Source organism: Aspergillus brasiliensis, assembly GCF_001889945.1.
Source record: "Aspergillus brasiliensis CBS 101740 unplaced genomic scaffold ASPBRscaffold_3, whole genome shotgun sequence".
Lineage (NCBI taxonomy): Eukaryota > Fungi > Ascomycota > Eurotiomycetes > Eurotiales > Aspergillaceae > Aspergillus > Aspergillus brasiliensis.
In genome coordinates this window covers 976,779-991,519 of record NW_027137444.1, presented here as the reverse complement: position 1 = coordinate 991,519, position 14,741 = coordinate 976,779, and the positions used below count along the sequence as shown (strand labels likewise).

At 49.3% G+C, this 14,741-nt stretch overlaps 5 protein-coding genes and 1 non-coding gene across 6 annotated transcripts; 3 read left to right on the top strand and 3 right to left on the bottom strand.

Moving 5' to 3' along the window:
- Nucleotides 1–1,945: 1,945 nt before the first annotated feature.
- Nucleotides 1,946–5,668, bottom strand: ASPBRDRAFT_52552 (uncharacterized protein; the record flags this gene model as incomplete). Its single annotated transcript, XM_067626916.1, has 4 exons — nucleotides 1,946–2,006; nucleotides 2,066–2,431; nucleotides 2,639–5,346; nucleotides 5,408–5,668. The coding sequence occupies 4 exons, from the start codon at nucleotides 5,666–5,668 to the stop codon at nucleotides 1,946–1,948; spliced, it is 3,396 nt and encodes a 1,131-aa protein (XP_067481710.1).
- A 541-nt stretch (nucleotides 5,669–6,209) lies between these two features.
- Nucleotides 6,210–6,281, bottom strand: ASPBRDRAFT_t61. The gene has a single exon. It is a non-coding gene; the product is annotated as a tRNA-Gln (tRNA).
- Nucleotides 6,282–6,432: 151 nt separating this feature from the next.
- ASPBRDRAFT_171585 (multicopper oxidase family protein) lies at nucleotides 6,433–8,952 on the bottom strand (the record flags this gene model as incomplete). Its single annotated transcript, XM_067619711.1, has 9 exons — nucleotides 8,821–8,952; nucleotides 8,263–8,754; nucleotides 8,095–8,211; nucleotides 7,712–8,040; nucleotides 7,633–7,662; nucleotides 7,505–7,569; nucleotides 7,265–7,453; nucleotides 6,786–7,215; nucleotides 6,433–6,726 (listed from the first exon to the last, which is right to left on the bottom strand). The coding sequence occupies exons 2-9, from the start codon at nucleotides 8,663–8,665 to the stop codon at nucleotides 6,433–6,435; spliced, it is 1,857 nt and encodes a 618-aa protein (XP_067481709.1). The 5' UTR covers nucleotides 8,666–8,754; nucleotides 8,821–8,952.
- A 700-nt stretch (nucleotides 8,953–9,652) lies between these two features.
- ASPBRDRAFT_204592 (uncharacterized protein) lies at nucleotides 9,653–11,900 on the top strand (the record flags this gene model as incomplete). The annotated part of the gene is made up of 8 exons (XM_067621713.1): nucleotides 9,653–9,775; nucleotides 9,827–9,909; nucleotides 9,961–10,210; nucleotides 10,272–10,395; nucleotides 10,464–10,850; nucleotides 10,902–11,012; nucleotides 11,062–11,264; nucleotides 11,319–11,900. 8 exons carry the CDS (start codon nucleotides 9,653–9,655, stop codon nucleotides 11,898–11,900), a joined length of 1,863 nt encoding a protein of 620 aa, XP_067481708.1.
- Nucleotides 11,901–12,228: 328 nt separating this feature from the next.
- ASPBRDRAFT_39579 (GNAT family N-acetyltransferase) lies at nucleotides 12,229–12,947 on the top strand. The gene has a single exon (XM_067624171.1). The coding sequence runs from the start codon at nucleotides 12,384–12,386 to the stop codon at nucleotides 12,834–12,836; it is 453 nt and encodes a 150-aa protein (XP_067481707.1). The 5' UTR covers nucleotides 12,229–12,383; the 3' UTR covers nucleotides 12,837–12,947.
- Nucleotides 12,948–13,376: 429 nt separating this feature from the next.
- Nucleotides 13,377–13,923, top strand: ASPBRDRAFT_449665 (uncharacterized protein). Its single transcript, XM_067625303.1, has 2 exons — nucleotides 13,377–13,458; nucleotides 13,513–13,923. Coding segments are annotated over exons 1-2 (288 nt in total). The 5' UTR covers nucleotides 13,377–13,457; the 3' UTR covers nucleotides 13,800–13,923.
- The last annotated feature ends 818 nt before the right edge of the window (nucleotides 13,924–14,741 follow it).

Below are 14,741 nucleotides of genomic sequence, written 5' to 3'. Positions count from 1 at the left end.
TGTTCGGTGTATTATTGACAGCAGTATGGATTGGCATGGATGGGAAAGATACCAGATTGGAACGGCCTAAGTTGGCTGTACCCGATACGTTAGCCTAACAATGATGATTTGAGATACCTAGCACATACCTAATTTTGTTCCTACATAAAAAGAATCTCAGGGAGCCATCAGATCCTGCAGAGCAAAGACATGATCTCGTTGAGAATCGAACCCCAAAGCAAAGACCGCCACAACCACCCTCTTATCTACCCCGCCGCCCCTAACAGGATCCTACAGCAAGGGGTGTGTAATCAAGGTAAATCCAGTAAGAAAGCCGTTGTTCCCTTAGTTAGTCACTACAAAGTACGGAATAGACACAAGCAGAGGATACTAGTCTATCACCTGCCCCAGAATAAAGTTCACGGGTAGTAAGTAGTAGTATGCAGAGTGACGATTCTGGAGATTGTTTGCTGACCGGGTTGCCCGCTAACTGATTGGAATGAAGTATGCTTATTGGTTGGATTTTATTACGTAGTTGATTGGATTGCATTTCTGGATATAATAGAGATGTTGTGTATCTGGCGGTGGTGAGGGGGGTAGTAGCATTCCGTAGTAGTTCTGGTTGTGTGGTTGGGTTGACTAGTACTACTGTACTTGGTAGTTAGTTCGTTGGGATTAGTTTACTATGATATAATATATAATACTACGGAGTAGTATATATATAATAAATGGAATTTTATCTTTGTGATACTGTGGCGGTATGATATCATGCCTACTAGAAAACAGGTCATGGTGAGGTCGTGTGAGATAGTTTTGTTGGTCGGGTCAGTTGCCGGTGGTGGTGGTGGTGGTGCTGCTTGTTGTTTGCTCATTGTTGATCTGGGGTATATGTGACTGCGCATATTATGCTCATATGTTTCATTGTGCGGGTTAGTTATATATACTTTTCATCTACGGCTGAAAGAAGACTTCCGTTAGAGTAGCTGGTCTACTACTACCCCTGCATCATCACCTACATAGCGTCTACTATCTGCATTTTCCTTTTCTTTTCTTTTCTTTTTTTTTTTTTTTTACTTTTTCTTTGAATTAATATGTGTCATGTTTTATTTTGATCTGTGCGACATCATAAGAGAATATAAATTTGTGCTGACACTCATTACTCGAGGCTTAGATGTTTTTATACTTATTATTGGACGGATAGACCACCAGCTCAGGATGACCACCGAGCCGTAGATCGCACCAAAGAAGCAGTAAGCAGTAAGCAGTAAGCAGAGTCTGAGCCTGTGGGGTGGCCAAAGTCATTCTTGAAGCTGTCCAGGGCCACACACCCTTGTCATTATATTGTGCATCCGGCCAGCATCTATGCGTTGCGAAGACTGACAGAGGAACATACCGAAAAAGCAGCAACCCCGAGTAGGCTACTGTTGTTAAGAATATAAACGCGGTAGTTCTTCAAGGATCCTGTACTGGGAGAACCGGGCGGAGGTTTATAGGCAATCACTTATGGGGCCTGGATAGAAGGGACGGGACTATCCAGGAACGGAAAAAAGAACCAGCAGACGAACCTTGACCCCCTCCCCCCCACCCCCCCGCCATCCTATTTATTTCTGACCGTCTCTATTTTAAATCCGATGATCTAATCGCTTGACTTAAGCTCCATCAGGGCCCCGGTGATGTTGGCTAGGCTGGCACACGATAGGCTACGAAAATCAAACGATACTAAGCAATATAATGGCTGGTTAACGGACACCGAAGCCCTCTTGGCTTGGCTCGGGAGAGTATGTGTCTCCCCTATCTCTCCAGGTGACGTCCACACACAAGTCAAAATGGACGTTCAAGTCTGGTAAATTGACATCTTAAAAGAGGTTGAGGGGTTATCGAAGCCCACCCAGTTTTCTTCTTTCTTCTGACAATACCTGAAAGTCTTGTTCACTTTCACACTGATTCCATTTCCAGGCTCTCCGAGCTAGGAGAGGATATCCGCAACTCGGGGCGAGGGGGAAGGGGGGTTGATTCTTCTATGCCCGCTTGGCTGGAGTTTCTCCCAGACTCCTCCGAGCCTCCGGGTTCTTCAGGTTGTGTATACTGTAGCCAATTTGCAATCTCACGGTGCCCGTTGCATGCAGCCCACTCGCCGGGGGTCCGATGGTACATCAAGTCCCTGGACCACAGATCCACGGCGTCAGTTTTCAGTAACAGATGGACAACCTCCACATGTCCCTTCGCTGCCGCCCACGATAACGGCGTTCGACCGTAAGTGGTGTCTGCAAGATCGGGACTGACAGATTCGAGGGCCAAAAGCTCCTTCACTATACTGGTATGGCCACTCTCTGAGGCAAAAGAAAGCGGAGTCCTGCCGTACGCTGACATGGAGTTTGGATTAGCCAGGCCCGTTTCCAACAGTAGTCGGACAACCGTGTCATTCCCTTGCGCACAAGCATGTGATAATGCACTTCGTTTTGGCCAGGTTCCCTGACATTCGATGTCCTTCGCTCCTGCGTCGATCAGGTGCTTGACAACATCTTCGTTTTCATACTGTTCGGCGGCCCAAAGAAGGGGTGTTCTGCCATAGAATCGGTCCCTGGAGTCAAGATCCACGGCCTTTGTTTGAGTGAAAAGTCGGACCACCGGCAAATGTGCATTCTCAGATGCATAGGACAGTGGTGAGCGGTCTCGCTTATTTCGACAGTCGGGGTCGACGCCTGGTACGTGAAGAAGCAGCCCGACAACCCCATCGTGGCCCTCTCGAGCGGCCATCAGAAGAGGTGTGTTCCCTTCCCAATCTTCGAAGGCCACATTGACCTTTTGCGTCCGCAAAAGCTTTTCTACGATACTAGTGTGGCCGTTCGACGCCGCATAGGCAAGCGGTGTCAGCTCGAGCGGACGAAAGTCTTCAGTATCAGCACCCCTGTCGAGCAAGAGCTCCACAACGTCTTCATGACCGTTCTCCGCCGCATACGACAGCGGCGTGCGTCCACGGACAGCCGGGAGGTCTAGGTCAATGTCTGGTTGATCTAGGAGTAGTCTGACAACGCGAGTGTTTCCTTTCTCCGCTGCCCATAGTAGGGGCGTGCCGTGTTCGTCCCGCCAGTTGAGTGATTTGGATCCCGCATCTAGTAGCAGCTTGACTGCTCGCTCGCTTCCCCCTCCTGCTGCCATTGACAACGCAGTGCGTCTCATTGCTGGGTCTTCTTCATCAAGATAGGGGACCTCGCCTTGCAGAAGCAGTTCTCCTATTGCCTCAAGACCGAAGTAAGACGCTACCATCAGCTCCGTAGAGGGAACCTGAACCTCTCCTTCCATTTCCCAGCACACTCTAAGCCACGCTTTAAGCCGCGGCGATTGCGGATCGCATAATTCTCGAGCAAGCGGCAAGAGCGGTGCATCCTTCTGGATCATGGCGTTGCGGAAGTGGATGGTCCAGCTTTTCGCCGAATAGTCTAGAAAATCATATTCGCCTCTGTCGTTGATAGGGCTTTCCCGCTGACCGGGTCCATCAGTTTCGTCCCTTTCCGGATCATGCTCGAATGTATCAAGCAGCAGATACGACAAGCAGATCTCCAGGACAATCCGGTTTGACTCGACAAATGGTAGCGAATGTTTCCAATGGAGTCCCGTCTCCATACAGTGACCCTCTTCATCAGCTGATTCAGGAATAGAAGAAGCACTGCTGGTGCCAGGTAATTCGGCCGGCTGAGTTCGGGGGACTAAGAACTCCTTCGCTGTCTGATGCAGAAGATAGATTTTGGAGTCGACGATGGTCACAAACAAGCCACAGAGGTTTCTCACCGTCGTGGCAAACCGACCCTCGGGCTCCAGATCCAACTCGCCGTGCTTTTGGAGGCGAAGATCTACGGCGAGTGCGATCCGCATCTCTTCGATCGTCAGAGGTCGAGTGGCACCAACCACGACATGAAGAAGCCTTCGAGCCTTTGCTTGGTCGGGGCATTGGTTCAAGATCCGTTCGTAGGCTTCATCTACTGTTCGTGGTAGTGTCTTGATGATTTGACGCACTTTGTTGTTAGTGTAGCTGAGACTGTTCTCGATCACGTCGAATATCAGTGTCACCCAAAGATACGTTCGGTTCGGAATAAGCAGAAGCTGATCCTGGAGAAAGGACTGTTCGTACTCCTCCAATTGCAGTTTCGCGCCTATCTCTTCGACCCTCTTCTGGACCACTAGATTTATCTCCCGCTCGATCTTGTTCGCTTCCGCATCGTCCTCGCCGCTGAGGTGAATCGTGGGGAAAGAATTTTTGAGTAATTGAAACTCACGTTGGATATGGGCGTAAGGTCGGCTGGTAATCAGGAATTTTAGGGCTCCTTTTCGGCGTTCACTGCGGTAGAATTTATCAAGCGCCTGGGTCAGCTGAGGGCGATCGCCCCCTGCACATTCATCCAATGCGTCCAGGATACATACGACTTGTTTGTCTTCCGTGGCAGTGACTTTGATCAAGATATCCCATAGGGCAGAGAATGAGTTGATGAGCTGGCTTCCATCAATCGCATACCTCTCGGAGGCCCACTGATGCACTTCACGAAGGGCGGGTCTCTGGAGAAATAGCTGGCGGAGAAGAGCACAGAGAGCATTTAGGGCGCTTTGCTGCTCGCTAGAGTCCGCCTTGAAGAAGAAGTAGCAGGTTGTTCGGTCATTCGTGGTCGGTACCACATGGTCGATAAGATACTTGGCTAGGACAGATTTGCCACAGCCTGGATCCGCTGATATCCAGAGCAGGCTGGAGGCCTCGCTCTCTTTCCAGCCAGTGAACAGCGGATGAGTCGTGGACCATTCACAAGTGCCTTCAATTCGGTCCTGATTTCGGTCCTTGTGATCTTCGTAGCGGGAGGTGAACAAAGCTGCCAGGAATCTGTTCCACTTCTCTCGTTGCTGAAGTTCTTTCCGTTTCATGTTCTGTTCCATGTTCTGTTCCAGCAGCGCGGTGTATATCTGCTTCGTGTCTTTCTGTATGTTACGCAATTGGCTCTTGTGCTCTGCCAACCCCGTGTGCAGCTTCTCCGAGTCGATGACTCGGATGAAGTTGCGACACGTGGACTCCGACTCTTTGATGGCATCTACCATCTTTTCCCAGCTGTCTACCTCGAAAATATCCTTGAAGGTCCGCGTGACGGAATGCTTTGTTAGGTGACAGACTGCCCTGGCTTGGAACTCCAGCACTCCCGTGTACAACTTGAGAAAAGCCGCCTCGAGACCGTCGACGAATTGGACCGCCTGGTCAGGCGGAATCGCAAGGCTATGCTTGCGAGAGAGGTAGCGACGCTCCATGACGTTAAATTGGCGGATGATCTGGGAGACGTATTCCAGGCCGGCGAGAAGGGCTTGGTATTCTTGTCCAGGTTTCAGAAGAAGCTAGACCGGTGACGTCAACAAACCATTGTCGTATACAAACGGAAAAAACTGTAGCATCTACCTTAATGATTAAAGACAGGCCGGCGCAGGCTAGGGCAACATGTGGTTCTGCTGCCGCCGCAGTGGAGATCAGATCTTTGGCCCCCAAGACGTTGTTGGCGAGATCCCGCCAGATACTTTCGCCCGTCAGCCACTTTTTCTCCTCTACTGCATGGAGTTGTCTGGTGGTGAGATCCAATAACTGTTTCTGACGCAGCAGGGTGCCTCTAGCTGCTAGGTTGGACTCGGTCGCGGACTCTAACAGAGACAAATAAGCCACCATAACCTTTCTAGTCCCTGGGTGATGGCTCATTTGCAGGTTCTCTTCCGCCCGGTCCCAGAAGTCCGATACAATTCGGTCGGTTCATAGGGCGACGTGACGGCCGGCTCTGCTTTCGTATGGGGCCTTTCGGTGGGGGCTGGAGCGGGGGACTCGATTGATATTGATGAGCGGTTCGAGGCCGTAGGGTTTGATGGGGATGGGGAACGCCGCACCCTCCGGAGTTTCCAGGTTCCTGCATCTTTAAAGGTATGCAGACGGTTTGAGATGGTTCGCCGCATGTTTTGATGGTCGGTTGTCGAGGGGCCGAAGGGAAATGAGGGGAGACGCTGCAGTAGTTAATCACGACTCCACGAGGGGAATGCATCCCCGCCCCGGTCAGCACCGTCCCACCCAATGTGGAGGGACCAGAAGCAAGATATACCGGAGTAGACATTTCATTGAATCATTACACATTAGAGCAATATACCTGCTGAGAGTATATCGAAGACATGAGTGGTAGGTGAAGGGTATGTGTCGCGGAAGGAAAAATGGGAAGCAAAAAAGGTCGTGCCCGGGATCGAACCGGGATTGCTGGAATCAGAATCCAGAGTGATAACCATTACACTACACAACCGTATTTGTTGAAAGAGACTAACTCTTTATGCTCTATAAGCGAAAGCTTAATGTTCAATGGTTTAGTGTGCAATTTGTGCTAATGCAGGTTCATAGCATTCGTCATCTAATATCAATTATATATTGCATATAGATATCTATTTAAACTTTTCTCACTCTATCTGCATTAACATGGCCATCCCGCTTGCTTGGTGCCAGATGATGTGACAGTGAAATAGCCATATCCCTGGGTTATCTGCTCGGAAGCGCAAGACAGCGTGCCCGCGGCTGGGGATGTATACTGTATCTCGTAGCTGCGCGCGGGAGAGGTCGTAGGGAATATCCGGTGTTGATGAGCTAGCGTGTTGTGCAGCCAGACCTGGTGGATAGGCATCTGTGAATGGATTGTAGGCGCCCCAGCCTATAGGTGCCTGGTAGGTCCTTAGAATGTAGAAGTGGTGGCCGTGCTGTTCAATGTTAGTCTTAATCATTCAGTAAACAGATTTGAGCAGCGAGTAGGGCCTACCAGGTGGAATGGGTGGCCACTATCGTCTAGATTGTTGACTACCAGGTCTATCCATAAGTCCCGGTTTTGATCGGACGAAGACGATTGTCGTGAAACAGTCGACCCCGTTGATATCACGAGCTGATTTATATCCCACTGGTCGCGAGGAAGATCAATGACTGGTGTGTCAAGCTGAGGCTTCCATGAAGTTCGATTGAAGAATCCATAAGGCACGTTGTGATTTATGGAGAGCTTCTCGATCTTAGTGTACACCACGTGGGTTTGATGGGCCTTTTCGGGAAGGCCGGAAAGAAGTGGCCTTTTAGTGGCAACTTCGGAGAGAGATATCGTGCTGTTCAGCGGAGATATGGTTGGGAATGAATTGTCTGGTGACCTCGCTATCTCAAAAGTCTGGGTAGATGCTAAAGCTGGATTCGGGTACCTGAAGCATCTATCCATCTGTTAGCGCGACTTGAACCATGGTACATGCCAAAACGTACTCTTTATTTAGATCAATCGTCAATGAGCTCGACGAGTCGGTATGGCTCGGATGGAGAATTATGTCCATACGCTGGCCCGGGTAGAGTACGCCGGCTGAATCTGTATCTTGTTGTTCGACATCAATGCTGTCCACTTGGATGAGCGTGAAATCTCTGTTCTGAAGACCCAGCGTAAATCCTGCGACGGAGCTAGTCGCTAGTCAGCCACCAACGTTTTGCATAATTTGTAGCACAACTTACCCTGTATTGACTACGCGGACCCTATACTTTGCATCACTCTTCGCATCCAAGTAGGAAACGTTCATCTGTCGAAGAATGCAGTCCACCGGCCGTGCGGGAACAGCCATGGAGCAATCAAATTGACCAACTCCATTGATAAGTAATGAATCTGGGACGGGCTGTTGGGGTCAGCCGTCGTGCTCAATGAGATAATATTGACAGACTAACCTCGTTTCCAAATGACCCGGCGCGCATATACCAGGAATATACCTGATCAGCTGATCGGTGATACCAATCGCCAACTAAGAGTAGAATGTCCTTATCATAACTACCAAGTTCTCTCCCATCTGCACGAGCTAATAGCCCCCGGACGGTGGCCTTAGGAGAGGGCTTGTGCACGATAAGCCCCCCATATAGGCCATCGGCTCTAATAAGACCGGAGTGAGCGTGGTACCAGAATGTACCACTTTGATCTGCGGGAATTGTGAAGTCGTAGGTAAACGTAGATCCTGGAGGGATAGGGCGTTGTGTCACACCAACTGCTCCATCCATAGCATCTGAATGACTCGTTAGTCAAACAACCACGATTATATCTAAGCACAAGGACTTACTCTCGATATGTATCCCATGCCAATGGACGGAGATCGGTTCGTCGTCCAAAGCATTGGTCACGTTTACTATCAGGCAGTCACCAGAACGTGCTTCAACCGTCGGTCCAGGGAAAAGGCCTGATCTTGATGTAAGCAGTCAAAACAGAAGAACCAGGTCATATATCTTACCATTGACTAGATAAACCCTTTTTAAAACTCCATCCGGGCGTAGATGGTCGGCTGTTACTACCCAGTCGAGATGTTGCGTCGTAGGATCGCGGTATATATGATTCTCCGGATGAAGCTTTATCAAAGGACGTGATGTATCGGGATTATGTGTAATTGAATGTATCTGACTGTTCGAGTCTCCGAATGGAATCAAGCCTTGTAGAGGGCCTGACTGTGAGATCTGTGTCAAGAATAGAAGAAGAATCAGGCCACATGTAATAGCCGGATACAATACGATACTCCATGGCAATCGTCGTAATGGCAATGACGGTGATTGCTGCGCGTCTGACAGGATGTTTGTCCGTTTTTTCATCTTCGACAAGGGTGATATGGATAAGTCCACGTCTCTCATTGCACTGAGCATGTTCGTTTGATCCCATGTGTCTTTAAACCCGGACAATGACTATGAGCCATTTCGAATGCATGTGGGCCCGAAAGAAAACAGTGGCTGAACTGCAGAATACATGTACCTGTCAGTATGAACAGATCGAGTAAGTGATATTCAGGTCCGCCACTGACCTGCTTCCTGAAACCAGATTCAACCACGGTTCGGCCAAACAGTTGGCTTTCCTCTGGACTGCCACGCCGTCTGCTGCCGGCTTTTCAAACTCAAATTGGACTCAAAGTTGGTTCCTGATGAGTGGATTCAAGTACAATGCCGATTTCCAGGGCCCTGCCGGCGTTGATTATAGCCGGTAGGGAGACTGTTGCCATTGTGGATATATCAGAAAGGTCCACCGTGAAGACCGCCACCGTTAAATCCACCGCTGACCGATCATCGAAGGAAAACTTAGTTGACTGAAAGCCCAGAAGGCGAGAGTAAAAACTGCGAAGACGAAAGTGTGCCTGAGCGGAACAGCCAGTCGGAGTGAGTGCCTCAAGCAGGTTTCTCCGTTTGTTACACGTGCCTGAACTGCCCGCCAACCAGATTCCCTTCCATGGAGTCTCATCTTCCGCTTAGTCTTCTGTCTTCGATGGAATCTTATAGAGAGATGTCATATATCTTCTGAAACATTCTTCTCCATTACAAGTGGATCATACTTTACCCACTATAGTGGACAATCGCTCTTCGCTTTAGCGTGGCCTAAATAATGGCTCGTCGAATCCGATCTGCAATGACAAACACCATTCCATGTTACGCTCCACTTTGGCAGATTTATTCAGGACCCAGACAGTCGACATACTATGGATGCGTCGGAATCATGGGCTATCAACACCCCGGTGTTGTGGTCTTGTGAGAACCTAGACCATGCACAGTACCCACCTTGGCTCAAGACCCGATGATATATAAAGTAGCGCGAAGGAACCTGAAAACTTTCATTACAACTATCTCAAAAGCAGTCGCTTCAATATGTTATTGCTTGGTTCTACTGCCTTGGCTTTGCTCCTCGGGAGCCGGTCGGTTTCTGCCGGCTCACTGAAGGACATCAAGCATGTTGTGATATTCATGCAGGAGAACCGATCATGGAATAGTGTAAGTGTAGCTGAGCTTCACAATGCTAGGAAAGCCTAATAACATGTACAGTATTTCGGCACAATGGCAGGCGTCCGAGGATTTAACGACCCAAACGTGCAGGTGAATCCAGATGGGTTACCTGTTTGGTACCAGTCAGTTTGCCTTCATGCATCTTGCGACGTCGTGTACTGATACCTAGATAGACAAGTTGATCCTGATATGTCTAACTCTACAACAACACTCCTACCATGGTATCTGGGCTACAAGGGAGGCAATACAACGGATGCGATCCAGTGCATGGCAGCGGGAAACAACGGATACGAAGATAGCCAAGCATCGCTCAACGGAGGACTGAACAATCACTGGGCCCGGAACAACACGCCTTGGAGTTGGGGATACTTAAGAGAGATGATATTCCTATTCATTACGCAATCGCAGAGGGTTGGACGACTGGTGATATGTATCAAGTATGTTTCTGCTGCCACACGGTTGAACCATGTCTGATTTCCTACAGGAGTCTCAAATCACCTCTACCAATCCAAACCGTGTTACCCTCGTGAGCGGCTCCGTGAACGTGCCTGGTGGTCCTCAAAAGCCTGACCAAGGCGGCGTTTATATCGACAACAATGTAACGCCTGGTATGTCTGCTAGAACTACCCATCCCCTTTGTTCTATTGTTAGATCTTAGCTAACTGGTAGATTCTAGGGTGCGATAGCTATCACATCAATTGCTATCCCCTCAAGTGGAAAACGATCTTTGAAGTCTACGAAGATGCAGGCGTCTCCTGGCAGGTCTATCAGGACAAAGACAACTTTGACGATAACCCCTTGGCCCGATTTGAGCAGTACCAAAACGCTTCATCTTCCTCACCGCTTGTAGAGAAAGGCATGGCGTTTTTGGGATTGGAGACCTTCTATGAAGCGGCTGCCAACGGGACCCTCCCGGAAATCAGCTTTATCGTCGGCCCCGCGGAATTGTCAGAGCATCCACCCTATATGCCCAAGGATGGGGCCTGGCTGCAGAAGAAGGTTGTGGATGCTGTGACAAGTAGCCCTGAATACTCTTCCACGCTGCTCATGATAAGCTACGACGGTAGGCAACTTCTATCCAGCCCTTCTTGGAGCGAGTCTGACATTACGATAGAATCCGGTGGATACGGAGACCATGTGATTCCTTTTCATTCACCAGAAGGCACCCCGGGTGAGTGGATGGAGGATCCCTATGGCATCTTTGGAAATCTATATGTTGGACCTGGTAAGTCCCGCCATCATCCCATATCATATCATTCAATCTGACTTCTTAGGTCTTCGGGTGCCTTTCTATATGGTGTCCCCGTGGACCCGTGGCAACCGTGTATTCACTGAGAGGGCAGATCACAATTCTCAAATTCTGTTTCTGGAAGAGTGGCTTACGGCAAGGGGCTATGAAAATGTGCAGACCCCAGAAATGGTCCACTGGCGCCGAGAGCATATGTCCAACCTTGTCAATGCATTGAATCTAGACCATGTACGACCACCCCTCTTATCAACTACAGTAATAGCGAGCTAATTTGCCGTATAGCCCGACACCAGCCTTCCGGACTTGCCAAAGGCCGAAGAGCCCGAAATGTCCTCAGGCTCTTACGTGGGCACATCCAATTGTGAAGCAACGTTTCCAGAGCCCCGTCCTCCTGTGCCATACGGAGAGCAGAATGTAACAGAATCGCTATTCTTCGAGGATGGCTACAAAGAGTGTGTCGGCTATCTGACTGAGGGACGGTACCTCGTTTTCGAGAAGTCTGGGTATGCGCTCACCAATACCGGAAATACAACCAGGTTGAGCAGCAGCGCAGCGCGGTCGGACCACAGTGACAAAAAGCAACGATGGGTCATACATTATTCCAGCGGCGAAGAAAGCCAGATTTTCAAACTCTCCAGTGCACTGGATGGTAGATGGCTTGGTCCTCACGGGAGTCTGCTGCCAGCTGGTCGCCGGGGCGATGCTGCAGAAGTCAAGATTACCCTCTTGGGGAATGGTCACGGATATGGTCTGCAGTATGTCAACTCGACTGCTATCACAATGGACGATGAAGGAGGATTACAGATGAATTCTACTAAACACTCCCTGGATGGCTACAAGGTGTGGAGTGTCACCTACCATTAGGAGTGGCTAGACCTCGTGATTAGACGAAAGGTCATGAATCATCTACGGCTGGAACTAGACTTCCGCTAGAGTAGCTGGTCTACTACTACTCCTGCATTATTTGCATAGCGTCTATCTGCATTTTCCCATTTTTTGAGGACCCTATGTACCAAGTTTTATATAGATCTGTGCGACATTATATAGAAAATAGATGTGCTGACACAAATACAAGAGGCTCGAATGTAAATATACTTGTCATTGGACGGATAGAGCACTAGCTCAAGATGACCACTGAGCCGTAGCAGCACGTAGTTTCCCGACGCTTATTGAGTCAGACCTCACACATCCCCGCAACTGCATTTACTGTAGTTATTACCATCTCGACACCGTGTAAGAAAGGAGAACTCACTTATTGAGCGGTTGCTAAATAAATACATACGAAGACAAATACCCGATCATCTACGAGCAAAGAAGCAATCCATCAGAATAAGGACAAGAACACAGATGTCTACCAACATCCGACAAGCAACACCCGCCGATCAACACTCCATCGAAACAATCATACAAGAAGCCTTCTCTATCTATATCGCTCGCATAGGGAGGAAACCGCAGCCGATGCTAGACGACTACACCGCACTGATCAATGACGGAGTCGTCTATGTGATCGAGCATGACGGTGGAATAAAGGGCACCGTCATGCTTGTCCCGCGGGAGGACGCTATGATAGTGGACAATCTGGCTGTAGCTCAGTCTGCACGGGGTACTGGGCTGGGTCGTAAGCTGCTGGAGTTCGCTGACGAGTCGGCTCGGTTGGCAGGTTATCAGACCCTTCAGCTGCATACTAATGAGACGATGGTGGAGAATATTGCGATATATACACGAATGGGGTATGTGGAGACACATCGTGCGGATAATAAGGGGTGGAAGCGAGTCTATATGGCTAAGAGTTTGGATTGATGGGCTTAGATATGATTAGTTCTCTTAGTGAAGTGAAGTGGGTTCGATATGTATGGTGACGCAGATGTCTTGTATAAGCTGGCTGAATATCTACTTCTTCATCCTGTCTGACCGGTATCCCTGATGTAGCGTGTTCACTGAGAGCCCGACGTGTTCTTATAATCCTGAAAATGCGACAAAAATGACAATAGCATGTAATCACATAGGAGAACAGCTCAAAGTGAGTCTACTGATCATATTAATAGGAACATTGCGTATTGCGAAATCCCATTGGCCGAATATGACGAGATCGAGGTGGCATCAGGCTGGCCTGCAATGATGCCTGAAAAGACGGGCACCAAGGAACACATTCCGAAGATGTGGCTTATTCCCCTCCTCGCCAACCCCTCTTCTTCTCTTCATCTTTTCTCTCACTCTCCTTCCAAGACGACAGAAATGATCGAAACCATGAAAAGTGAAGCACAGAATGCCCCTTGCGACTACGTTTCTCAGTATGAAAACTTATAGTGTGACCCTGCGCGACCAAATCATATCCCGGTCTAATAACGGTGATAACAACTGAGGTTTATGGATGGAGACACCACCATGTGGGCCTCTACCGTTGACCGTTGTACGGAGTAAAGCAAGCAATCGCTTCTTCCTATATCAAGATGGGCTATCTAACCTCCAATCTAAGTGGGCACGCTCAAGGCCTTTCCCCCAATGCGACTCAATGCAGTGTGCCTGATCTACGCCCAGGTTGATGGAGCGACGTCAGTCTCTTCTACGGAGCATAAGCATGAGCGTTTACATATGATGCTTATGCTCAAGCTCCCCTGGCCGGCTGGACCATCCATCCCGAGGTTGCGGTCAGGCTGCTTGGTGCTTATCTCCCCCGGTGTGCGAGTGAGTGACAACAAACCTCTTGGTTCCCGGTCGCGACCCATACTTTGGTCCGAAACAATGCCTCGGGATTGGTCCTAGTCGAGTAGGCCAGGAAATGGGCAAACAGCTGGTGTCGTGTGCCACCAGACTAGTTACAATATTCACTGTCCACATACGAGGTGTCCCCTTAGCAGCCCGCGTCGGTGGCGTTTCTGGCTGAGCATGGCTGAGGCAACATGGTACCTTTTCTATTGAACGATTGAATCATAGCAGCAGACCCTGGATTGTGGGTTTGACGGGTGGAAACTGCCAAGTCACCTGAGACACACGTTGATTCCCGTTCCTCGATGCTCCATCAATTTCCACCTTCGCGGCTCAACCTCTACGATCGTTTCTTTTTCTCGACAAGCCACACCGTCCTTCGCCACTCAGCCATCTGTCGTCAATCTTCGTCCGCTTTGACCGTCACAACGTTTGCTGCAATTCATGTTTGTCTGAATTTGTTCATCTTCGACGTTCTTTTCATTGCAAATTTTCAATCTTTGCTTCTCAAAAGAAGGTGACAACCGGGATCGGATTCCGACCGTATTTTCCTTTGCTGGACCGCTACTTATCGCTGTCCCCACTTGGTCGCACTTTTTCCTCCCCTGTGTGCCCCAAATTCATTATCCCCTCCAGTTCCGTTCGCACTGTCAACTCCATCAGTCCATCCACTATCCAGTCATCTTCTCAAAAGACCACCTTGGGCCGTCCCTGAGCGTTCCAACTTCCAACTCCTGTGATCCGTTCTTCTTCCAGCGTACCCGCACGGGCCTGGCATATAGTCCGGAGGATCCCCAGCTTCTATTCTCCGCCAATTTTCAGGTGCCGATTACGCCACGTCCAGTCGCAAAGTGATCTGCTTCCCGCACTCACAGCATTGGATGGGTTACTTGATCACTATATTTTCTATCACGACATACTGTTTGCCGTTGTCTGGACATGCCTTCAGTCACCGACCAGACCGGTCTCTCTGGTCTTGAATATGATGGTATGTTCTTT

Bases quoted from the DNA above. Each gene is read 5' to 3' on its own strand.
- ASPBRDRAFT_39579 (XM_067624171.1), top strand. From the start codon at position 12,384: ATGTCTACCAACATCCGACAAGCAACACCCGCCGATCAACACTCCATC.